The sequence below is a fragment of the Myxocyprinus asiaticus genome, chromosome 50 (assembly GCF_019703515.2).
Source record: "Myxocyprinus asiaticus isolate MX2 ecotype Aquarium Trade chromosome 50, UBuf_Myxa_2, whole genome shotgun sequence".
Taxonomy (NCBI): Eukaryota; Metazoa; Chordata; class Actinopteri; order Cypriniformes; family Catostomidae; genus Myxocyprinus; species Myxocyprinus asiaticus.
In genome coordinates, this window is record NC_059393.1 from 9,028,102 (window position 1) to 9,054,511 (window position 26,410).

A 26,410-nucleotide genomic window follows, 5' to 3' on the forward strand; every position below is an offset into this window, starting at 1 on the left:
TAGCATGTTTTTATTTTTTGCAAAGAAAAAAACCCCCAATTAAGTCCAATTTAAATCAAAGACTTGTCACAAAATCTAAAGTGGATTATTGAAAGGCTGACTCTATTCTAATGTCTGAATATAGAAAGACTTTGTATTGTATGTAATACTAAAGACTAAATGTCCCCATATTTGATATTAGAAACCTGTTATACCTGTATAAATAAGAGATTACATCCATTTTTGTTAGCAAGGCAAAATGACAAATGACTGTAACTCTAAAATAAAGGGGATATGCCAAAAGCATTTGCACAAAAAAAGAAAACTAGTTGGGCTTGACAGTAAATCTGGGCCTGAGTCTTTGATCTTGTCTGTTGTCCATGGCTTTTTGTGTCTTTAAATAGTACATTTTAAGGAGTCACCTTTGATTCAGTCTTAGAATCAAGATTATCTCGGGCTCTCTTCTTTAGGATAGATCTCAGTGTGAATAAAATGAAAATCTGAACACCCTTTGGAGGACAGAAAAAGTACAGTTAGCTAACAACCACTGCAAACCGGTAAACATTCCTAATAGTATCTTAAAGGAACAGTTTACCTAAAAATTTAAATTATGTCACTAAAATTTCTCAGCCTCATATCATACTAAAGCGGTGTACTGTTATTTTTCCGTGGAACACAAAAATAGATATTTTGGTACAAAACTCTTGCCATTTATTGACAGTTCATAGTGACCAGTGGATGTCAAGCTCAAAAAAAAAAAAAAAAAAAAAAAAAAAGAAAATGCACCATTCAAACTTCAAAAATATTGAATCACATTCAGTTACTAGACACAAGAATGAATGCAACTTAGTCTCATAGAATGAACATTACTATAACAAAATTTTTGCAAACTGACTTTTTCTAAATGACCTACATTTCATCGCAGTTTCCTGGTTAAATTAACATTAGAGGTGCTACAACAAATATGCGTTTTATTCACTTTCACCCTTACAAAAAATCTAGAGTTTCTGCAAATTCACCATTCATTATTTTCAAATGCAAATGAGCTTTGCTGCAAATTCTTCATTGTTGCCAAAGTTTGACATCTGAGCCTACACCACACACTCCTCACCACTAGAGGTCACTGTCTCCTGAGTTCTAAGACTGAGTTGAACTCTAAAGTTCACTTCCTGTTTTACCATGCTTGCATTGTGAAGTATTGTCAGATATTCTGCCTTACAAAGCATTGTATCGTGTTATCTGTCTTTTGGATTATCTCAACCTTACTCTTGTCTCTTGGGTTACGTCTTTGCATTTGTGATTTTGTTTTGGATGCCTGGTTTTCAATTGTTTATCTGGTTTTTGATCTATGCCTGTTTACTGTTGTTGCCTCTTTGATTACCCTCTGTTTTTTTATTTTTATTTTTGTCTCCCCAATTTGGAATGCCCAATTCCCTGTGCGCTCTAGGTCCTCGTGATGGCGGAGTGACTCACCTCAATCCGGGTGGCGGAGGACGAATCTAAGTTGCCTCCGCATCTGAGACGTCAATCCGTGCATCTTATCACATGGCTTGTTGAGCGCATTACTGCGGAGACATAGCACGTGTGGAGGCTTCACGCTATTCTCCGCGGCATCCACGCACATCTCACCACACGCCCCACTGAGAGCGAACCACATTATAGCGACCATGAGGAGTTTACCCCATGTGACTCTACCCTCCCTAGCAACCGGGCCAATTTGGTTGCTTAGGAGACCTGGCTGGAGTCACTCAGCATGCTCTATTACTCACACACTGCTGTTATGATATCGAAATACTTTTATTGTAATGCATCATTTGAAAAACAACATTTTAACACAGACCCACCAACATTTACTCATTTATTCCAATGTGATTTGCTTGTGCGGGAACTCGCATGATTGAGTGTTAGACTTCGGACTTTGGACTCGTGGTTCAAGACCAGTCAAACGCGCAAGCCAACATGTGAGACGAAAGTGTCATAGAAGCCATACATAATTACGTAGTTGCTTCAGGAAATATGATTTTCATTTTTCATTGTGTTTTTGGACACTATCGGTTATGTTAGTTGGTTAATAGTAGGGATATCTGTTTTGCATCTACCTCTTATTTGATTTTAGATCACTATTGGTTAGGTTTAGGTTAAAGTTTTAGGTTAGTGAGGTACGTTTTACTAATTAAAACCTCCATCTAATATTCACCTCAAAAACCTCTTACCATTATGGCACCATTTCACTCGCTTTTGGCGCCCCCCCGCTGGACATTTCACTGGGAAACTGGAGCGCAACATGTAATACAGCATGTAATTCTTTTTTGCAAAAATGTTGCCAAGGTAATGTAACGTTCATGAGAGCAGGCTTTGCCGCTTTGGCGTCAATGATGTTAACACTCTATTTTGTAATTTTTAATATCTGGTTGTGGACACTGGCTTAACATGAGCTTAAGCAGATGGTAAGGTTATCATTGAATACTGATTTAAATTACAATCTGTTTCTTTAAAAAAGAGAGAATGGCTTTGTACGGTTATGAAGCGATTATTCAAAATTTCAACTTTTGTGTTCCACTGACAAAATAACAGCAACAGCAATAACACACCTGAGTTGTGTTGCAGAGACAGAAGACCACGCTGAGAATGGTGTAAAGAGTTTTATCATGGGTGATGAGCACAAAGTAGCCAATGACCCAGGACAAACCGAGCACCACAGCCAGAGAGAAACTACTCAGCATCTTCTTCTTTAGAGAAGTTCCTCGTGAGCTAAACAACCATAATTAATGTTGAAATATTATTGCAACATGGCATTACATATTTGAGCTCTGGATACACTGGATATAAAGTATAAAAGAATAATGGCCTCTATTTTCAAACATGTACCTCTTCAGGTTAGGATTTGCACAGCAGATTGTCTGTGAGAAGTAGATGAGTAGAGCTATGTTAAAACTGAGCATGGCCGCTAGAGGGAGTAAAAAACCCCCAAGCATAGGCCGCTTTGGATCAAATCTTTCTTCCTTGTCCAGAGAAGCCAGCCAACAACTGCAACAATACAACAAAGATTATTTTTATTTAATTTTTTTACATTTTTGGAAGAAAAATGTGAGTTGTGCCCATGCATAACGTGTCACAGATGCTAGAGTGTTACTGGGGATATGTTCAAGACAAAGTAATTTTATACAACTTCAACAATTCAAGTTAAATTCTGCTAAATTCAAATGTTTTGATTGTTTCAAATGGTAAAAAGAAACCCTGATTAAAAAAAAAATAAATAAAAAATCAGCTTAAACCAAAGATGGTTCCCTAGCAAATTATTTGTTACTTACAATTGTTCTTGTCGATAGCCTAACGGGTCCTTGAAGCTGTAGGTGGTTGCCAGTGAGATGCCAACAATTAGAGCAGGCAGGCCTAAAACATAAAATAAAGAGATCCAATGTGATTTATCGAAAATAATGTTAACACTTTACATAAGGGTTTATAAAGGGATTCATTCATGACTAATAAGTCATTTACAAATGCATTATGAATCATTTATTTAAGCAACATGCATAAAAAGGGCAACTTTCATTCAATCTTGCTAAATATAGAGCAGCTTAAAGGAGTAGTACACCCAAAAATGAAAATTCTCTCATCATTTACTCACCCTCATGCCATCCCAGATGTATATGACTGTCTGTCTTCTGCTGAGCACAAATTAAGATTTTTAGAAGAATATTTCAGCTCTGTAGGTCCATACAATGCAAGTGAATGCTAAAAAGGATATAAAGGCAGCATAAAAGTAACCAATAAGACTCCAGTGGTTAAATACATAAGCGATATGATTGGTGTGGATGAGAAACAGATAAATATTTAAGTCTTTTGTACAATAAATTCTCCTCCCTGCCCAGTAGATGGCGATATGCATGAAGAATGTGAATCACCAAAAACACAAGAAGAATGTCAAAGTGAAAGCGGTGTTTTACAGTTAAAAAAAAGACATAATTATTGATCTCTTTTTCACCCACACTTATCATATTGCTTCTGAAGACTTGAATTTAACCACTGGAGACGTATGGAGTTCTTTTATGTGCATTTTGGAGCTTCAAAGTTCTGGTCACCATTCACTATGGACCAACTGAGCTGAGATATTCTTCTAAAAATCTTCATGTGTGTTCTGCAGAAGAAAGTCATACACATCTGGTATGGCATGAGGGTGAGTAAATGATGAGATAATTTTCATTTTTGGGTGAAATATCTCTTTAACTTACATGTTATAAATGCTTAATTAATACACTTATTCATATTTATATTAATCAAACCACAAAATGCCCTTAACTATGACTTATGTCGCAATAAAGAAAATAGACTGTTATTGTGAAATTTAAAGGAGTAATTATGTCATTTTGCAACGTCTGCTTTGTGTTTATATTCATTACTGTAATTCCTTGGTTGTCACTTTCCTTGTCACGTTGATGTCAAAATAATGTTTTTTCCTAGTCCTAGTTACCTAAAGTCCCTGTGCAAAACCACTTTTCAGGTCTTCATGCTCATTCACAGCATATATCATATAATAAAGCCGTATGACCATTAAACCATACTGTCACTTTATGTATGGGTTTCAAATGTAGGCAACTCCTTAATGAATGTTTTACAGGTGTCCACTAAGAACATTTCCATAAGTAAAAAGTTTGAAATATATGTGTTATTAAGCATTTATAACATGTGAGGTAAAATGTCTCAGTATTTGGCAGGTATTGCATGAGAGTCGTCCTTTTAATGAATGTTGTTATAACCACATATGATTCATAAAGCATTTGTAAATGAATTAATGGTCATTAATGTGCCCCTTTATAATTCCTTAACAAAGTGTTACCAAAATAATTTATTACACAGACAGTCATATGGTTGTGCAGTTGGGCTTCCACAGCACATTATACAAGCAATTTAAAGTAAACCTACTTTGGTTCACATAAGCATATTATACTTTAATACCATACATATATACTTTTGTATTCTTTATATAACCAAAGTGTCAGGACATTTCATGCCAGTGAGTTTAAATGTACCTACCCCAGCCGGCTGTCATGGCCACAGTGAAGAAACCTTTGGGTGGACCATTGAGACCATTACTAATGAGGAAAAACACATGAGCAGCATACATGGTGTTCCAGGCAAACGTTGCCAGCAGGAAGTACTGGAGCAGGACTGTGACTGGAGTGCAGGGGCCCTGATCCACTGGCTGATGCCAGTCTGAAGCAAGGATAACATTCTTCTCTAAATCAGAATCGTCTGTGTGCTGGATGGGGTTATTGATTCCAAAAATGAAGAGCAGGTAGTAGATTGTCATGCAAATGCAGATGTTCACTAAGAGCATAGTGGAGTTGGTTCCTCTCAATTTCCTGTTGAATTGTGGGTGTTTGATATTTATTTTGATATAAAAAAGAAATCAAAAAGACAGATACCTCTGTTATTATTTAGTCAATACACATTTTTCACTTACTAAAAAGTATTACCATTTTTGTATTTTTTGGACTTGATACCATGGCAATACTATGGTCATTTGGACACATACCATGGTAATAACATGGCATTATTTGAAGTACCTTGCAGTACCATGTAAACAGTATATGATAATCATTCAGTTCCATTGTATATTGGTATATGATTTGTGCATTAACAATTTTTTTATCGACATGAAAATTGTAGCAAAAAAAATTATGTGAATGTACAGATTTAAAAAATTTATGAAATAACGGATATAACAGGTGTTACCAGTCACCATTTCATTATAAATGGTTCTGATGAGTGACAAATTCATTCTTAAAAGGACAAATATTCCATGTAGTCTCTCAATTAATATGAAGTCATAAAGACTGCTTGCATAATAAAAGAATGAGCAAAATATTGTTCAGAAACTCTTTTAATTGGAGTGTAGAATATCACACAGCGGAACTACCCATGTATCAAAGTACAGAACCTTGGTATTACAATCTTATCTCATCACTATAACACAGTACTGCCACAGATGTAATATTATAGAAAAGAGTATTACGTATTTCAATATTATGCATAATAAGTTAACATTTTTATAAATTTATATAGGAAAAAATTACACAATTCAATTTGATGGAATTTTGTTTTGACATTTAAATGTGTAAATCTCACAAATATTATTATTATAATTTTTTATTTTGTGAGTGAGTGAGTAAGTATGCGCGTGCTTTTAGACGTACCTGGTCTTAATTTGATAAAGTGCTGTTAGGACCAGACCCACAATAGACAGACTGCATCCCACAATGCTGATCCAGTTTAAAGCCTCGGAATAAACGTAATCCGCTTTGTAGCTCTGCAGGGAACATTCAATGCACAGGAATGAGCAATGGCAAGCGATGAACCTTACACTGTAAGTTGATCAGCTAATGCATACGTTTGCAATGTTTTTATTGTTTGCAAATTATAAACCAGCACATGTGGATTTTTTATAACTCCGTCAATGTTAGCTAGATGTATTGCTGGCTTTCATGGCTCCAGCACGCTGTGTTTGCCCGCTAACTTGTTTCAAATCTGGCAACCCGGGGTTCAAGGAACTGAATCTGCCAGATCCTCTTATTTTTCTCAGATAATTGTGAGCAATCAAAACAATCGCAAGCATCTATTTCACACTATAAATAGACTGTTCAAATTTAACTGTCCCACTACCTTGCCTGTTTCACCACAAATGTGTAATATGTTTCTAGATTTCTTTAACACCAAGACTGACAATGTCTGTAAAAATATTCTCACTACTCCATCTGTCTCTTCTGATTCACCTCTTAATCTGTCCAATTTTTCTGGTGTACCTCTCTCTAATTTTACTCAACTTGACTCTGTTTCACTAAGAGGTTTCATGCATGAAAGCGCACTGCGTACTTGAACATCACCCAATTAGTTTATTTAAATCTTGATTTGCCTCTTTGTGTCCCATTGTCCTCAGTATAATAAATGACTCCCTGTGCACTGGTTTTGTGCCAGCAGCATTTAAACTCCAGTGCCAAAAAAGCAGAACATGGAATTGGATGATTTAAACCATTTTCGTCCCATCTCAAATATCCCCTTTCTTGCAAAAATCCTTGAAAGTGTTGTTGCTTCTCAATTACATAATCTTATCTCACTGATCAGTTCATCTCCCTAGGAGGATATAGGTCTGAGTTTGGTTCAGTTCACTCTGGTGTCCCTCAGGGTTCTATTTTAGGCCCCTTACTCTTTTAGAATTTACAGTTCTACATCCACTCTAAATCTGGTCAAAATGTGGTAGTCTCTTTTCTTTCAAATTGTATTTCTGAGATAAAAACATGGATGAATCTCAATTTTCTTTTATTTAAATAGTTATAAGATTTAAGTTATGCTTATTGGCTCTCCTCACCAGCTTCGTCAAGCTGGCTCTTTAACTCTGTCTGTGTATGGGTCCGCTTTGGAGTTAAAAAAAAAAAAACCTTCCAAAATAAAATCTTGGAGTTATATGTGATGCGAGTTTAACATTTGTTCCACATGTGTATAATACTGTTAAAACATCCTTTTTCATCTGAGAAATATTGCAAGATTACGACCTATGTTATCATTCTCTGTGGCTGAAAAGCTGATCAACACTTTTGTCTTTTCTCGCATTGACTATTGCAATGCACTCCTTGCTGGTGTCTGTAAATCCACACTAACTTAATTAATGAATGTTACATTTATATTCTGACACTACACTCAAAGCGCTTTATACAGTGAACAGGGGAATCTCCTCAACCACCACCAGTGTGCAGCATCCACCTGGATGACGCGACAGTAGCCATAGTGCGCCAGAACGCTCACCACACACCAGCTTCACACACAAATTAACTTCAATATGTGCGAAATTCAGCTGCCAGAATTCTGACTAGGGCCAGGACAAATGATCACATCACTCCTATCTTAGAATCCTTGCACTGGCTCCCTGTTAGGTTTCATGTTGATTTTAAAATTGTCATGCTTACCTACAATGCTTTGCATGTATTTGTCTGATCTTTTAACTCTCCATGCCCCAAACTGTGATCTCCGCTCTTTCAAATTTGGTCTCCTAGCTGTCCCTCAGACTGCGTGGCAGAGCTTTTTCTTCCTGTGCTCCTAAACTTTGGAACTCACTACCAGCAGATACTAGACAAGCACAGACCCTGAGTTTATTTAAATCATCTCTTAAAACATATTACAGGAATGTTTTTACTTGATTGATTAATTTTTGTACCCTGTTTTTATTATTCTTTTTTTCCTTATGCTTTTTTATTCTTGTTCTTTTCTACATGTAAAGCACTTTGAGAAGCTACCTTTAAAGGCACTATATAAAAATAAAGTTTATAATTATTATTTTAATTTGACACGGCATCTTAAATTTAGTGCTCCAGTGCGAAACGCTGAAAAACACAGTGATACATGTCTAGATACAGGGTGCCTCAAAATATACAGCATATATAAACATGCAAAGACGTCTGCCTAATGCATGCTTATTTAGAAAAAATACAAATACAAGATGAACACAAAAAACAAGGGTGCACAGCACCTTATGTAGGCAGTAAAGGAAGCTCACTAGGTTTTAGAACAGAGCCACAGAGTCACACAAAGATGTTATTTGAAAGTCGTTTGACTAACCATCAGAACTGCAAAGTTGGTGGTGTGGTTGCATTTACACTGCATGCCGCCAGAAGCATCAAGCATTTTGTAGCAGCCCTCTGTGCTCCAGTCGCTCTGAGTGTAGTCCCAAAACACACATGCAAAATCGTGAGGTCTTGAGCCGGATATGTTCTGAAACACATCAATACAATATTCAATAGACAGGGCCGCTATTTGTCTAAATGTTATTGTTTGTCATAGTACTGTGTCCAATATTGAAGATAATCCAGAGAACCAGAAAACTGTTCCTTTTTCTCTCTGTGTGCTGTTTTCTATTGCGTATCTCTAAGATACCATATGAAATAACCATATGAAAAAAAAGATCTAATAATCAGAATAAGTATAAAGGAAGTTAATTGGAGAAAAAAAAAAGTGTTGTTCTTAAGGTTACATCTAAATTAACAATATTTATTCAATAAAAAATTATATATATATACAGGTGCATCTCAGTAAATTAGAATGTCGTGGAAAAGTTCATTTATTTCAGTAATTCAACTCAAATTGTGAAACTCGTGTATTAAATAAATTCAGTGCACACAGACTGAAGTAGTTTAAGTCTTTGGTTCTTTTAATTGTGATGATTTTGGCTCACATTTAACAAAAACCCACCAATTCACTATCTCAAAAAATTAGAATATGGTGACATGCCAATCAGCTAATCAACTCAAAACACCTGCAAAGGTTTCCTGAGCCTTCAAAATGGTCTCTCAGTTTGGTTCACTAGGCTACACAATCATGGGGAAGTCTGCTGATCTGACAGTTGTCCAGAAGACAATCATTGACACCCTTCAGAAGGAGGGTAAGCCACAAACATTCATTGCCAAAGAAGCTGGCTGTTCACAGAGTGCTGTATCCAAGCATGTTAACAGAAAGTTGAGTGGAAGGAAAAAGTGTGGAAGAAAAAGATGCACAACCAACCGAGAGAACCGCAGCCTTATGCCCTTGACGTTTTGTCAAGCAAAATCGATTCAAGAATTTGGGTGAACTTCACAAGGAATGGACTGAGGCTGGGGTCAAGGCATCAAGAGCCACCACACACAGACATGTCAAGGAATTTGGCTACAGTTGTCGTATTCCTCTTGTTAAGCCACTCCTGAACCACAGACAACATCAGAGGCGTCTTACCTGGGATAAGGAGAAGAAGAACTGGACTGTTGCCCAGTGGTCCAAAGTCCTCTTTTCAGATGAGAGTAATTTTGTATTTCATTTGGAAACCAAGGTCCTAGAGTCTGGAGGAAGGGTGGAGAAGCTCATAGCCCAAGTTGCTTGAAATCCAGTGTTAAGTTTCTACAGTCTGTGATGATTTGGGGTGCAATGTGTTCATTGTGTTTTTTGAAAACCAAAGTCACTGCACCCGTTTACCAAGACATTTTGGAGCACTTCATGCTTCCTTCTGCTGACCAGCTTTTTAAAGATGCTGATTTCATTTTCCAGCAGGATTTGGCACCTGCCCACACTGCCAAAAGCACCAAAAGTTGGTTAAATGACCATGGTGTCGGTGTGCTTGACTGGCCAGCAAACTCACCAGACCTGAACCCCATAGAGAATCTATGGGGTATTGTCAAGAGGAAAATGAGAAACAAGAGACCAAAAAATGCAGATGAGCTGAAGGCCACTGTCAAAGAAACCTGGGCTTCCATACCACCTCAGCAGTGCCACAAACTGATCACCTCCATGCCACGCCGAATTGAGGCAGTAATTAAAGCAAAAGGAGCCCCTACCAAGTATTGAGTACATATACAGTAAATGAACATACTTTCCAGAAGGCCAACAATTCACTAAAAATGTTTTTTTTTATTGGTCTTATGATGTATTCTAATTTTTTGAGATAGTGAATTGGTGGGTTTTTGTTAAATGTGAGCAAAATCATCACAATTAAAAGAACCAAAGACTTAAACTACTTCAGTCTGTGTGCATTGAATTTATTTAATACACGAGTTTCACAATTTGAGTTGAATTACCAAAATAAATGAACTTTTCCACGACATTCTAATTTATTGAGATGCACCTGTATATATATATATATATATATATATATATATATATATATATATATATATATATATATATATAGTTTAAATATAAACTTATTTAACCTCATAACATAGTTACACAAACCATAGTACTTTTAAGGTTAAAAATCAAGCTGAATAGAATTTTTTCCATTAGTTTAAAAATAAATGCATTTTTTTCTAATGCTTGTTTCTTACACAGATTACTGGAAAACTTTGTTCTGATTCATCAGTTGTGGCATCCTGCAGTCAAATATTTTTGTATACTGGCCACTAAACTGTACAATTTACTGTTGCCCCTGGCAATCAGTTTCCTTCATAGCTATGCTAGTTTCGTGTGTCTCTCATATCACTCCTATCTCTTTCTTACGTAATAAAATAATATTTAGGGGCCAAGCTCCTGTTGCTTTTGTATCTTATCTTATGATTATTATTCCACAGTTGGGAATGTTTGGCAGCCCTATGAACCATATATAGGAAAATACTGAAATTTGGCACACTAATAGGAGTGGGCATGAATATTTGGGACCTCTAAGACAAATTCTGTAGCACCACCAGCAGTTCAAAGTTTCACTTTTCTTTTGTGTGTACCTTTTGAACTGTTTGGCCTAGAAACAAAATTATTTTTGCATCTGATTACTCTCCCGCTGATGATTCCAATGGACCGCTGTATTACGGGAACGCTTTGTCCTATCGAAATTAAACTTGGTATGCTTCATTTGGACCATGATCTGACATGAAAAGTTTGGTGACAGTGCCACCAATGCGTCAAGAAATGTCAACAATTGCTATTTTTGCCCTTAACTTTCGAACCACTATCCTAAAATTATGATGTTGATGTCTATAGGTTCCTTGGGTCATATGGAATCCAGCGATACCACATTTTCAGATATCACGTATATTGCCTCTCTACCAATTTGCATTTTCATATAAAGTGATATATCTTTTAAACCCCTTGTTGAATGCTTTGATAGCTTAGCAGGCTAATCGGTTAGCATGCTAAACCTAGAGTATTCTATCTTTTAAGGCTATTTGATCACACTGTTATTCATATGCAACATTAGCTTAGCATGCTAATCAGTTAGCATGCTAATCAAGGCTTTTGTATGCTCCTTCTGAACTTGTCATGTCTTTTTGGCATTGTTCAGCTGTGTCAACGGAGTGCCCCAGTGGTTAAAGGATTTGGCAACAGCTCAAAAGGTTGTGAGTTTGAGTCAAGCAAAGAACAGTTTTAAAAATGTAACTTCTGTTGACCACTGAGTCTTCATGTTGTGCTTACTATAATGTAGGCCATACACTTCGCTGCTTAAATCCTGCTTCAATTCAGAATTTTTTATTTAATTTTTTATTGAAGTTTTGTATTATTTTTGAACTCGGAATGCCTGTTTGGCATCAAGTAGACTTGTCAGATGTTAAAGCCCTTTGCTTAGTCAATGTTTCAAGTCAGTTCATTCTTATTTGTATAGCACTTTTCACAATGCATATAGTTTCAAAGCAGCTTTACAGAAAACCACACTGTAATATATGAAATTCCTTAAAGCTGACAGAAAGGCACACTTTTCTATAAAGCTGTTTAATGTTTTTGTCTTTGTCATGCCTTGTCCCTTAAAGGCTTGACTCCGCATTGCTGCTTGCAGCTATATATTATATATATATATATATATATATATATATATATATATATATATATATATATATACTATATATATATACATATACATATGTATATATATATATATATATATATATATATATACATACATATATATATATATATATATATATATATATATATATATATATATAATTTATTTTTATTTATTGATTGATTTGTTAAGTAACCGTGTGATGGGGTGAATTCATTTACCTGGGGCCTCATGGTGAACTCCAGGTTATCAAGCATCTGTTGGTTAGTGAGGCTTATTGACATCACCCTTCTTTTTGTACCTATTTGACTAATAAACTGGCTGGATTTGAAAAACTGATCACTTTCATATAAAACCACTCCGATACCTATATTTTTGTTCCCTAAAGAGACATGGGGAAGAGTAAATATTTAGACACTTACAGAATACAAAACACTCTTTTAAGCAGAGTTATCCAAGTACCATAAAAATAGAAATGCATATGATACCCATATCTTCTTGCAGGTTAATTGTTAAGGGGATTTCATCGGGTTGTCCTGTAGAGATTGTCGTGTTAGCAGCCTCTGTGCCCAGACTTACTCTGTCAGGAGCAAAGTTATTTGACTGACCTAGAGAAATACACCTCAGTTATTATTATGTTAGAATTAGTTACAATGAAATTAGTTAAATTAGTTTAAATATATATATATATATATATATATATATATATATATATATAGATACACACTACTGGTCAAAAGTTTTGAAACACTTGACTGAAATGTTTCTCATGATCTTAAAAATCTTTTGATCTGAAGGCGTATGCTTAAATGTTTGAAATTAGTTTTGTAGACAAAAATATAATTGTGCCACCATATTAATTTATTTCATTATAAAACTAAAATGTAATAAAAAAAATAAAAATAAAAAAATAGTTTTTGAAATTGATGACTTGGACCAAATAATAAAGTAAAGCAGCCAATAAGTGCCCAGCATATACAATGCATCCGGAATGTATTCACAGCGCTTCACTTTTTCCACATTTTGTTATGTTACAGCCTTATTCCAAAATGGATTAAATTCATTATTTTCCTCAAAATTCTACAAACAATACCCCATAATGACAACGTGAAAGAAGTTTGTTTGAAATCTTTTCAAATTTATTAAAAATAAAAAACGAAAAAAATCACATGTACATAAGTATTCACAGCCTTTGCTCAATACTTTGTTGAAGCACCTCTGGCACCATTACAGCCTCAAGTCGTTTTGAGTATGATGCTACAAGCTTGGCACACTTATTTTTGGGCAGTTTCTCCCATTCTTCTTTGCAGGACCTCTCAAGCTCCATCAGGTTGGATGGGGAGCGTCGGTGCGCAGCCATTTTCAGATCTCTCCAGAGATGTTCAATCGGGTTCAAGTCTGGGCTCTGGCTGGGCCACTCAAGGACATTCACAGAGTTGTCCCGTAGCCACTCCTTTGTTATCTTGGCTTTGTGCTTAGGGTCGTTGTCCTGTTGGAAGATGAACCTTTGCCCCAGTCTGAGGTCCAGAGCGCTCTGGAGCAGGTTTTCATCAAGGATGTCTCTGTACATTTCTGCATTCATCTTTCCCTCGATCCTGACTAGTCTCCCAGTTCCTGCCGCTGAAAAACATCCCCACAGCATGATGCTGCCACCACCATGCTTCACTGTAGGGATGGTATTGGCCAGGTGATGAGCGGTGCCTGGTTTCCTCCAGACATGACGCTTGCCATTCAGGCCAAAGAGTTCAATCTTTGTTTCTCATGGTCTGAGAGTCCTTCAGGTGCCTTTTGGCAAATTCCAGGCGGGATGTCATGTGCATTTTACTGAGGAGTGGCTTCCGTCTGGCCACTCTACCATACAGGCCTGATTGGTGGAGTGCTGTAGAGATGGTTGTTCTTCTGGAAGGTTCTCCTCTCTCCACAGAGAAACACTGGAGCTCTGTCAGAGTGACCATCGGGTTCTTGGTCACCTCCCTGACTAATGCCCTTCTCCCCGATCGCTCAGTTTGGCCGGGCAGCCAGCTCTAGGAAGAGTCCTGGTGGTTCCAAACTTCTTCCATTTACGGATGATGGAGGCCACTGTGCTCGTTGGGACCTTCAATGTTGCAGAAATGTTTCTGTACCCTTCCCCAGATCTGTGCCTCGATACAATCCTGTCTCGGAGGTCTACAGACAATTCCTTGGACTTCATGGCTTGGTTTGTGCTCTGACATGCACTGTTAACTGTGGGACCTTATATAGACAGGTGTGTCCTTTCCAAATCATTTCCAATCAACTGAATTTACCACAGGTGGACTCCAATCAAGTTGTAGAAACATCTCAAGGATAATCAGTGGAAACAGGATGCACCTGAGCTCAGTTTTGAGTGTCATGGCAAAGTCTGTGAATACTTATGTACATGTGATTTTTTCATTTTTTATTTTTAATAAATTTTGCAAAGATTTCAAACAAACTTCTTTCATGTTGTCATTATGGGGTATTGTTTGTAGAATTTTGAGGAAAATAATGAATTTAATGCATTTTGGAATAAGGCTGTAACATAACAAAATGTGGAAAAAGTGAAGCGCTGTGAATACTTTCCGGAGGCACTGTAGATGGGAACTCCTTCAGTACTGTTTAAAAATATCTCAAGAAGTTGGTTGAGAAAATGTCAAGAGTACATGTCTGCAGATTCTAGGCAAAGGGTGACTACTTTGAAGATGCTAAAATATAACACAGTTTTGATTTATTTGGGATTTTGTTTAGTCACAACATAATTCCCATAATTCCATTTATGTTATTCCATAGTTATGATGACTTTACTATTATTCTAAAATGTTAAAAAAATTATAATAATTATAATAAAGAATGAGTAAGTGTTTAAAAACTTTTGACCGGTAGTGTGTATATATATATATATATATATATATATATATATATATATATATATACATACATTGTGATTGAATTAGTAATTTACAATCCATTAATTAAACATTAATAAACATGAAATCAAACTGTAATTTGCTCTTTTTCAGTTTTGGGTCGCTGTCCTGATCCTAATACATAAAAAATGTTTACTGTAACCTGATTATGCACGTTTAAAATGTTTTATCAAATTTTTGTAATCTGATTTAGTAATAAAGATTACATGAAATGTATTAATACCCAACACTGCTTGTGTGTTTTTTATGATTAAATTATGTGTTGTTTCAATAAAAATTAATAAAACATAATAAACATTAAAAAAAATATATTTTAAATATCCATGAGATTTCAGCACATCTTCATAAGTTATGCCTTTCTAATAACATCAAATATAAGGTTTACAAAGGGAGCTTTTGGACCTTTTAGAGTATATAATTCAACTTGCAGGGTCCCACTCTCCACACTGAGGTATTGCACAGCCAAGTTTGGCTGCACCAGTCCGCCAGATTTTGATTCACTCATGCGCAAAGTGAAATCCTCCAAAGTGATTGTGAGACTGTAAAAACACATGCAAAGATTCACTTCCATGTCGAAACTGAATAAGTAAACAGTTCCAAGATTTAATTAAGTCCCTTACAAAATTTTACCATGGTAATCACAGTTTCTGCTAAAATACCATAGTTACTAATGTTATTGTTACTACAATAAAACAGTGATAACTTATTTGTGATAGTAAAATAACTATAACAAATTCTAATGTGTTCTGTATATCTGTATGTACTGTAGGTCAATGAGTGTAAATACTTCTCAAAAGCAGTATAAGTGTCGTTGGAGCATTGGCTTTGATCAACATTCATGAGCTGACTGATGATGGACAATACTGCCACTGCAACTGTCTGTACAATAAAAAGGAACATTTGTTTTAACTAGTCACATCGTTAAACGTAAGCAGGGATAAACTAATAAGCAACTTTAAAGGAATAGTTCACCAAAAAATTTCAATTCTCTCATCATTTACTCACCCTCATACTATCCCAGATGTGTATGACTTTCTTTCTTCTGTAGAACACAAAAAGATTTTTAGAAGAATATTTCAGTTCTGTAGGTCCTCACAATGTGAATGGTGACCAAATCTTTGAAGCTCCAAAAAGTACATTAACGCAGCATAAAAGCAATCCATACGACTCTAGTGGTTAAATCCAAGTCTTCAGAAGCAATATAATAAGTGCAGGTGAGAAACAGATCAATATTAGTCTTTTTTTTTATTTTATTTTATTTTTTATATATATATATAAATCTTCACTTTCACTTCCACATTCTTCTTCTTTTTTTTTTTTTTTTTTTTTGGTAATTCACATTCTTAGTACATATCGCCACCTACTGGTCATGGCTGGTAAAAGGTGAAAAATGATAGTAAAAAGGACTTGTATCTGTTTCTGACTCACGCTTATCATATCGCTTCTGAAGACATAGATTGAACCACTGGAGTAGTATGTGTTACTTATATGCTGCCTTTATGTCCTTTTTAGACCTTCTGAGTTCTGGTCAGCATTCACTTGCCTTGTATAGAGATGCAATACAAGTGAATGATGACTGAGATGTCAGTCCATAACATTTCTCCTTATGTGTTCTACTGAAGAAAGAAAGGGGTTTGGAACAATATGGGGGTTCCTTTAAGTCACCAATGATGTTTCTTGTATGTTTACACATTGATGTAATCCTTGCCTCATTTAACACGGTGGAGCACAGCAGTTCACAAACAATCTTAGCCGCTGAGGTGATGTTCTGGGATGTTAGTTGCTCTGGTTTGGATGTGAGCATCTGGAGATTGCAGGCAATGAGCACATTCTGTTCCAGAGATGCATTAGTCACCTAAATAAATCATTGATGTGTAATTAGAACATGTTTTTTTTATTTATTTATTTGTTTCCAAAGAATATGAACTTAGGTAATGGATAATGATTGTGGCCTATAACAGAACCACATTTTGGCTGGTATAAACTGGTCATCTTGTCAGGCCAATCTGGTGCTCAACTGAAATATGTCAGCAACAACAACAACAAACAACTAAGGCCAGCCAACAAGCTTACTGCAGGCTTATTATAGCTGTTTTTTTTTTTTTTGTTGTTGTTGTTGTTTTTTTGTTTGTTTGTTTTTTTTGTGTGTGTGTGCTTTTTTTTTTTTTCAGCAGGATCTGAAAAGATCTGCTGCATACAATATGTGAAGAAACGCATGTGTGCACAAAACAATGTGTCATCACAGACATTCACTTACTTGGCTTTGGATGCTCTCCATGGTCAAGCTACAGTCCAGAAGTTTGATTTCACCAAATGTACGTGTGGAGCTTAAACACTGAGCTGAGGCCTTTGGAATGCCGGCTAAACGGCACATACAAAACCGTATAAAATATCAAAACAAGTGGCTTTTGTTTTAAAGAAAGATAGCACAAGTAAACTTTGCAAGCAAAACATAAAAAAAAGAAGTTTGTCAGTTTTTATTATTATTATTTTATCACAATAATTACATGACATGCCGAATAATTAATCATAATTAATCACATATCAATTAATCAATATTTGCTAAAAAAGCCTGCCAAATAAAGATATATATGGTACAGTATACACAGTATATATATATATATATATATATATATATATATATATATACACACACACACACACACAGTATACATTACAAAGTAATATATGCATATCATTAAATACAGATATTTAGATTAAAATATATTGTTGCAGATGAGTAAGCATTGATTAGACAATTCAAAAAGTGCCTTTAAAAGTCAATATATTGTTTGTTTTATATATCATTGAACATAAGCCTACAGTCAACAGCAGCCTGCAGTTCATTTTGCAATTGAGTTGGTCATTCTGTCCTGTTCTTGCTTTCCATCTGCACTATTTTAAATTGTTGCTCTACAGAATGTACAGACGGACACTTCTGGAGCATCGCATTGGTTTTCAGCATCATAAATGCAGTGTTTTCAGAACGCTGTGTCTAAAAAGTTATGTTAAAAGAAGTTAAAAGTTCCTAGAACTTTTAATCCCTACATTCTGTTGTGCTTTCTTTAGCAGTCAAATGAGTGTCCTGTGTGACCGTATCTCACTGTATAGCTTTACTGCTTGTGAGGTTTGTTGAAGCACGCTGACTGCCCCCTGTTGACATGGCTCGAAAAAACACAAAGTTTCATTCACTTCAAGCTTGAATCGCTCCGATGGTCCAGGAAAATATGTATTTTTATGACGGAATGTGCTTACGCATCAGGAAGTACGATTAATTGCATTGATTTTTTAAAGCATTTTTTAATATAATTAATTGCACTAAATTAACAAGTTAAATCAACAGTAGATACTCTGTTCAAAAAAATATTCGGACACTTTCATGGTTGTCAAACCCTAATCACAGTTACCCATCAGAACATGTGATGAACTACACCTGTGTGAACTTGAACTGGGAATACTGGGACCAGTTGTTTAAAAGAAATCGCAAAAGTGGTTCAAAAAGGTAATGCATGAATTAAGTTCAAACATCTACTGTAGCATCATGTGATTGCAGATGCCATTTGGTTTGATATTTTGTTCTTATGTAATGAAATTTATACATTTTGAGAACTTCAATTGTCCAAATACTTTTTGGGGCCACTGTACATGTGTTAATGACTGTTTACTTTACTTGTAAAAAGTGGAGAACATTAAATACCATTGGTTGTTCCTGTAGGGCATAACTGTGTTGAATAGTTAAGCTGGCCAACGACAGTGAGTGGAAAAGTCAAACCATTGAGTGTTTCCTCTGCACAGAATTTACCTGAAACAATACCATTGGGGAAACAAAGAAATTATGTATGAGCAAAGACCTGTGTATAAAAATTTGCCAAAGTAAATGTTTTTACAATTTGTGAAAAATGTGAAACAAATTGCTTGTTTTTTTGTCTTGAAATTGTCTTACTTATATTACAGGTCTCCCCGGTCCATTCATCAGGGCAGAGGCAGACGCCAGTGTCCAAGCGAACCCCTCTCAGGCACTGCAGTGGGGGTTGAGGAGTGGTTGAAAGCAGGGTAGTGTTGGGGATGATGGGTGACAGTGAGAGTGACACAGTGGTCGTAGTGGGATTTGTTTGCGGATTGATGGTTAAAGAAGGTAACGGCCAAAATAAGAATTGATGTGACTGATTTATAAAAGCTATGTGAAGGAAAAGAAAAACATTGATTTAGATCTGTGCTGTAATTTTTGGCCGTTTAATTGACTGATGATTTAATTGACATTGTTTTTTTCAACTGGATGCATAGCATGCAGCCATCTGCGCTATTTTGGAATAGTTTTTCTAAAACAATAACAAGATGGGCTTCTTTGTGGTTCACACAAAGAACATTTTTGTGTCTGCCTGCACTGTTTTTAATTGTTTTTCTGTAAACACGCACTAGATAAACGTCTTTAACCATTGTTACACATCTTGCTGCTTTTTCAGCATCTTGTGCAATGAGCAACACGCTAAAAGCTCCTTCAGATCAAACACGTTCTTGCGTTAAATAGATGCAGCCCAGCGAATGGAACAGAATGCAGGTGTGTCAAGATGTGTTTTTAAAAGTTGAAGTTCTTTTAACTTAACACTTTTGAAAACGTGCCGCTCCTGTGTGAGATGCTGAAAAGACAGCAATATACGACGCAATGGTCAAATGCATCGTATAGCGTGCATTTTTATAGAGAAAAACAATTTAAAAAAAAAACCGCACTGTTAGAAATTGCTGTAAGTTTATGCAGTATTTTTCAGTACTAAGCAATCACAGTCATTTAAAGGTAAAGTGTGTAACTTTTTTTATGTCAAAATGCATTCTAATATCCCAGTTTATTGTTCATTGACAACTATAAGTAAGCCATTCGTGGGTTTACCTCCCCCAAATGTGTAAACAGTGAGCCTCCCAGGCACTATCAAAACATTGATGTTTATATTTTGAGCGGCCCGCTCAGCTCCACCCATCTTTGTTTAAACCTATAGTGTGCGTTTGAGGTGTGGCAACTTGTAGTAAACTGTTCAACTGGGAGAATATGAACATTCATGGCAGACATGTTAAAAAACTCAGCTTCACCAAATTTAGAAGACTTGCTAAAAGACACAGAGACAGAGAACAGAGTAAAACCCGAGTTCAAATTTACAAGGTGGAGGACTTTGAGGGAATTTTTTGGGTTCAGTTATTGCCGTGTTGCTTCTCAACAGCTAAGCTACACTCTGGTATTGTCACACAAGTTGGCTTATTACTGTCGAGCTTCAGATAAATTCGTAGGATACTTGTAATATGTATCGTTACGCTTACTAGTTACCAAGAACTATCGCACCTCTTGTGCTAAATCCCCCGCCCACCAACTGCCGTTCAATCCGATGATGTTATCAGACGATCCGATTCCTCTGCAATGCTTTTTGTCCACTGTGTAAATGTTATAGTAGTCTTATTTATTACGATGTTAAACGTTTATCACCTTTTATTTAGTATAGCTTATTTGTTCATAGGGAATCAGAGAGTACAAAAGGGTGTGATGAAGGGGTGTTGCCAAAGGTTGTTTGAAAACATACTTTATTTTTGTAATTCCGTTTGTTGCCACTAGTAGCACCGAAATTACACACTTCCCCTTTAAATATGTTACATATGTCAGTTGAATATAACAATACAATTTGTACTCTTAACAGTGTAAAACATACTTCTTAAATGACCTTGTTGAAACCCTTATTCAATTACACCAATCCTGTGATTGGCAATGGTGTCTGAGCCCCGGCCCTTTGGGCGCACAGTTTGTCTATATAAGCGGGCGCTCAGTCACCATTTCTTCAGAATTTTCTGACTGAGTGACAAGAGTGAGTCACTCATATTATGAAACTCTGAAGTAGTAGTGAGGCGAGTTTTCGCAATGTCTCATTCCCTTCATCTCAGGGAACCGAGGTTTCAAGACGTTCTCTTTCGATTCAGTTCACTCAACATTGCTGTAAGCACTATGGAGAAAGATATCACAATGTGACATTACAATCCCAGAGTTTTAACACTAAATAGATATATTCATTAGGGGTCACAGGCCACAGGCCAATGACATATAAGCAGGGTTGGGGAGTAACGAAATACATGTAACTGGATGACGTATTTAAAATACAAAATATAAGTAACTGTATTCCTCTAGTTTCACTTTAAATCATTGGTATTTAGAATACAGTTACATTCAAAAGGTATTTTGATTACTGAAGAGATTACTTTGCATTTTATTTATATTTTAGTCCTTTCAGATGGAAAAATTTATACATATAAATGATGCGATCCAAAGTGCATTTGAACAGCGGTGAAACACGAAGTGTTACATTCATACGAGTAGACAGAGAAGTAAGTTTGGAGCAGAAGAAATATAAATAATCCTTGTGTAAATTGTCAGCTTTACACTAAGCTAAAATGCTATTTCTAGCCATTTTACATGCACATGTTACCAGGCACGATCATATTTTTTTTATCAAGAAAATTCACGCTGGATTATTATTATTTTTTTTTTTTTTCTAGTAAGACCTTTGATATTAGGGCAAAAATCTTATTCTTGATAATAATTTTTGTATTGTTTTCCTGTAAAAATATCTAAAAATCTTTAAAACAAGATCAATTTGATTTATCTTGTTTTAGAAACAAACACTGCATAAGATATTTAGGTTTTTCAGAGAATATATTTTTAACGTGTATTTTGTCTTACTGTACTGGCAGTGTTTTTATAGTCAAAACAAGTGAAAAAAAATCTACCAGTAATGAAGAAGTAATCCAAAGTATTTAGAATACGTTACTGACCTTGAGTTATCTAACGGAATACGTTACAAATTACATTTTACAGCATGTATTCTGTAATCTGTAGTGGAATACATTTCAGAAGTTACCCTCCCAACCCTGCTTATAAGTCATATTAAAGTGTATATAACTAGTCCCATATGGCAAATGCCAGATGGAAACTAATGTAGTCTGGGATCTATATGAACCATATAGATATACACAGTATGGATTATTAAACATCTCACAACAAGGTTGGGAAAGTAGATTTTATTTCTTATGGGAGTTCAACAGCATATAATTAGGTGGCTGTGTTGATTATAGTCGGTAGCCCACCATAAAAAGGGCTTGGGCTCACCCACCTGAAAGAAGAAGCACTCTATACAGAGAAGACTTGTGAGGAGATGGATGCCATGTCCAGGTTATAAAACCTTGTGAATGTGTTTTGTGAGGACCATCCTGCTGCCAAACATATGTCCTGTAAGGACACACCGTTTGTCCATGCCCTTGAAGAGGCCATGCCTCTGGTTGAATGCGCTTTGATGCCAATAGGGCAATTCGTGCCCTGTGATTCATAAGCGAGGGCAATCGCATCAACAATCCAGCGAGAGAGCCTTTGTTTTGAGACGGACATTCCTTTTGTACATACCCATAACAAATAAAGAGCTGATCCGACAGCCTAAACTGACGGATGTGCTCGACATATGTATGCAATGCCCTCACCCGGCATAACATGCATAGATTGCTCTTCATCTGAATTAAATGGTGGGGGAAAGAAGGCTTGCAAATGAACCACCTGAGCCCTGAAGGGAGTTGATAAAACCTTCTCTAGGTTAAAAGTCTTTTCTAGGTTTAATGGTGGCTTTTGACAGATCTGGACCAAACTCCAGGCATGAGCTGTCAACCACCCATTTAAATGAGGCCAAAGCCAACAGGAGTGCAGTCTTTTTTCAGATTAACAATTTTTTATTGATTCACATGTTGAACACAGAAAAACATATATACACAGAATCAACAATCCACTCCTTAAATGAGGGCGCTCCAGCTGACCTCCATCCCCTTAAAAGTATCTGTCTAGCAATCATGACACTGGTTAGGACCCAACTCTTTATGTGTCTATTCTCAACATCAGTGACCGCCCCATCACCCAAAACACAGAGTCTGGGGCAAAACGAAACCATCTCTAGATGCAGACTTCACGTTTTTTAGAATCCTAGCCCACTCTCCCTCCTCCAAAGGAGTGCAGTCTTTAAGGAAAGCACTTGCAGCTCAACAGATTCCAGTGGCTCGAACGAGGAGTTTGTGCATGCCTTCAGCACCAGATTTAAGTGCCAAATCAGCACCATAGCAGGGCAAGGGGGGTTCAAACGCCTCGCTCCCCTAAAGAACTTTATGACTAGATTATGTTTGCCTATCAGAGATCCAGCATCCAGGGTGTGGTATGATGAGATAGTGGCTACATAAACCTTGAGCATTGATGGGGTAAGACCAGCATCCAGCCTCTCTTGAAGGAATTTCAAAATCTCAGCTATGGGGCAATTCACTGGGTCTTAACCACGTGAAGAGCACCAATTTGCCAACACACACCATTTAAGTGCATAGAGTCGTCTCGTGGACAGTGCTCTAGCCTACAAAATGGTATTCAGGGGCTGCACATGTAGGTTCCACAGCTCTGGCTGGGGATGCCAAATCGTGTCTTGTGCTTTAGAGAGAAGGTCTCTCCTCAATGGTATTTCCCATGGAGGACCGTCTAGTATTTCTATAGTCTCTGGAAACCAGGACTGATTGGGCCATTTCGGCACAATTAACAGAACTGTTTCCATGTCCTCTTGGACTTTGTTGATGACAGAATTAAGGAGGTGCACCGGGGGAAACGCCTACTTGCACACCATTTGTGTGCCAGCACATCCACACCCAGTGGGACTTGGGACATGGAATACCAGAGGGGACAGTGGGCGTTCTCTGCAGAGGCGAATAGGTCGATATCCACTTTGCTGAATATTTCCCAAATCCTCATCACTGTCTAAGGATGATGTCTCCATTACCCTGGTAATACTTCCTGGCGTGCCAACAGATCCACTCCGAAATTCAGACGGCCCGAGACATGTGTTGCATGCAATGAGAAGAGATGACGCCCACTCCATTGGAGGAGGCGTTGTGTCATGCTCATTAATTGTGGCAATCGGAGTCTATCCTAGCGATTTATGTACACCACTACTGTTGTGTTGTCCGAATGAATCAGAACGTGGTGATTCAGAATGAAAAGCTCTCAAAGCTAGAAAGAAGCCAGTAGTTTTAGGCGGTTGATGTGCCACGCCCGTTTCACACCTGTCCAGGTGCCGAAAGTCGGGCATCCATTGCACACCGTGCCCCAACCTGCGTCTGTGGTCATCACTTTTCTTCTGAAAATTTGACCCAGCATAACACCCTGGTAGAAGGCCGGCGCTGTCCATGGTGCTAGAGCAGACAGGCAAGTCACCACGATGCACGTGCGCCTGATGCTCCAGGCGCGATGTGGAACGTGTCGCTTGAGACAGTACTGGAGAGGTCTCATGTGTTACAGACCTAACAGTATGACAGCGGATGCTGCCGCCATAAAACCCAGTATTCTCTGAAATTATTTCAGTGGCAATGTTTTCCCCAGTTTGAACTGAGACAGACACCGAAGTATGGTCTGTATGCGCTCATTCGTGTGGTGTGCGCACATGCTCACGGAGTTGAGACAAACCTAAAAAGGAGACTTGCTGGCTGGGGAAAAGTGTGCTTTTCACCCAGTTGACATTCACACCCAGATTTTTCAGATGGCAATGCAGCAAGTCTCTATGTTCACTCAGTAGTGCCTCTGATTGGGCTAGTAATAACCAATCGTCGAGGTAATTCATAATCCGTTCACTGTTCATTTTCAATGGGGCGAGCGCCGCATCAATACATCTCGTGAACATGCGGGGAGCCAGAGACTGACCGAAAGGAAGGACTTTGAATTGATACGCTGTTCCCTCGAATGTGAATCTCAAAAACTGCCTGTGATACAGTGAAATTGGTACATGAACGTACGTGTCATTCAGATCTATTGATGCAAACCAGTCCTGAGGACGGATGTGCGATAAGATCTGTTTCAGAGTTACCATTTTGAACGCGCAATTCAAGCATCTCAGATCTAGAATTGGCTGAAGCCTGGTGTCTTTCTTCGGAATGAGAAAATAACGGCTGTAAACCCCGCTGTGTGTGTAGCAGTCTGGGACACTCTTTATCACGTATTTTGTGAGCAGACTGTGAATCTCTGTGCGCAACACTGTGCGAGAAGCGAGGTGGCTGGCTTACAAACTGAATTGAATAACCATGCTCAATCATTTTTAACACCCAGTCTGACATGCCCATGAGGGCTCGCCATGCGTTCGTGCAGCGGGACAGCAGTATTATTGATTTGCTTGCTATAAGAGATAAAGCGCCTCTCACCATAGGGAAGCGGTTGAGCAGAATGTGTGGGGTGTATAATACATGAAGAGGAAATGGCCCTTTTTCTAAGAATGTGTGAGCATCCCATGTTTGTACAATGGGCACTAATTCTTTTTTTATGAGAACAATCTTTGTTTGAGTAATACTCACAGAAGCAACATATTGAACAATGTCCCGTTCCCGATGAACAGTATTAGGGAAGAGAGGAGAAACACTGTGTGCCTCGAATCGAACCTTCTTCGGCTCTGGGCCGTGAATAACTGTGAGCTCTGGGCTCCTCTTCATGGGACTGGGCATATCAGGAACGTTTCTGCTGCCTGGGGTTTTTCCATCTGCGAGTTTTTCATGCTGAGAAGGCGGGTGCTTACGCTTGGGCCATGGTTTGCGTGGCTTCACTAATGGCTCAGTAGTAGCTTTCAGCTGGGCTGGGGGAGTGAGAGATGGATTCTTTGCCGGGCGCTGACCAGAATTAGATTTGGAGCGTACCGGGAAAGGGGAAGTGCTACTTCTCTTTGGCAGAAAGTGTTTAATCTGTTGAGACTGCTTTTGCGCCATGATGAAGCTCTCTGAAAAGCCTTCTACAGCGTTGCTAAAGAGACCGTTGCACATCTCTGTGAGAGTTTGCCAAATATGCTGATCCAGAACCACCAGGTTGCTCATTGCTTTGCCGATGGCCTGAATGGTAGCTTTCGTGGCTCGCAGCGCCAAATCTGTGGTGGTGCGGAGCTCTTTGAGCAGCTCTGGATCGGAACCTTGCTCATTCATTTGGTTAAGGAGCTTAGCATGAAAAACCTGGAGCACTGACATGCTGTGGAGTGCTGAACCAGCTTGGCCTGCTGCTGTATAAGCTCTTCCAGCCAGTTCGGATGTTGGTCGACATGGCTTGGAGAGGTGGGTGGGGAGGAATTTCCATCCCATGGCAGTATTATGGCAGAGGTGAGCTGTAACCGCCTGTTCCACTGGGGGAAGCTTTGAGTAGCCT

General features: G+C 37.6%; 1 protein-coding gene across 1 annotated transcript; it reads right to left on the bottom strand.

Annotated features, from left to right (window-relative positions):
- On the bottom strand, nt 1–26,193 carry LOC127438877 (adhesion G-protein coupled receptor G7-like). The gene is made up of 16 exons (XM_051694793.1): nt 25,579–26,193; nt 19,136–19,355; nt 18,890–18,994; nt 17,450–17,553; nt 16,901–17,047; nt 15,980–16,071; nt 15,595–15,731; nt 12,757–12,876; nt 12,490–12,650; nt 8,590–8,742; nt 6,177–6,289; nt 5,014–5,342; nt 3,291–3,372; nt 2,848–3,006; nt 2,571–2,730; nt 1–488 (listed from the first exon to the last, which is right to left on the bottom strand). The coding sequence occupies exons 1-16, from the start codon at nt 26,191–26,193 to the stop codon at nt 390–392; spliced, it is 2,796 nt and encodes a 931-aa protein (XP_051550753.1). The 3' UTR covers nt 1–389.
- Between the last annotated feature and the right edge of the window lie 217 nt (nt 26,194–26,410).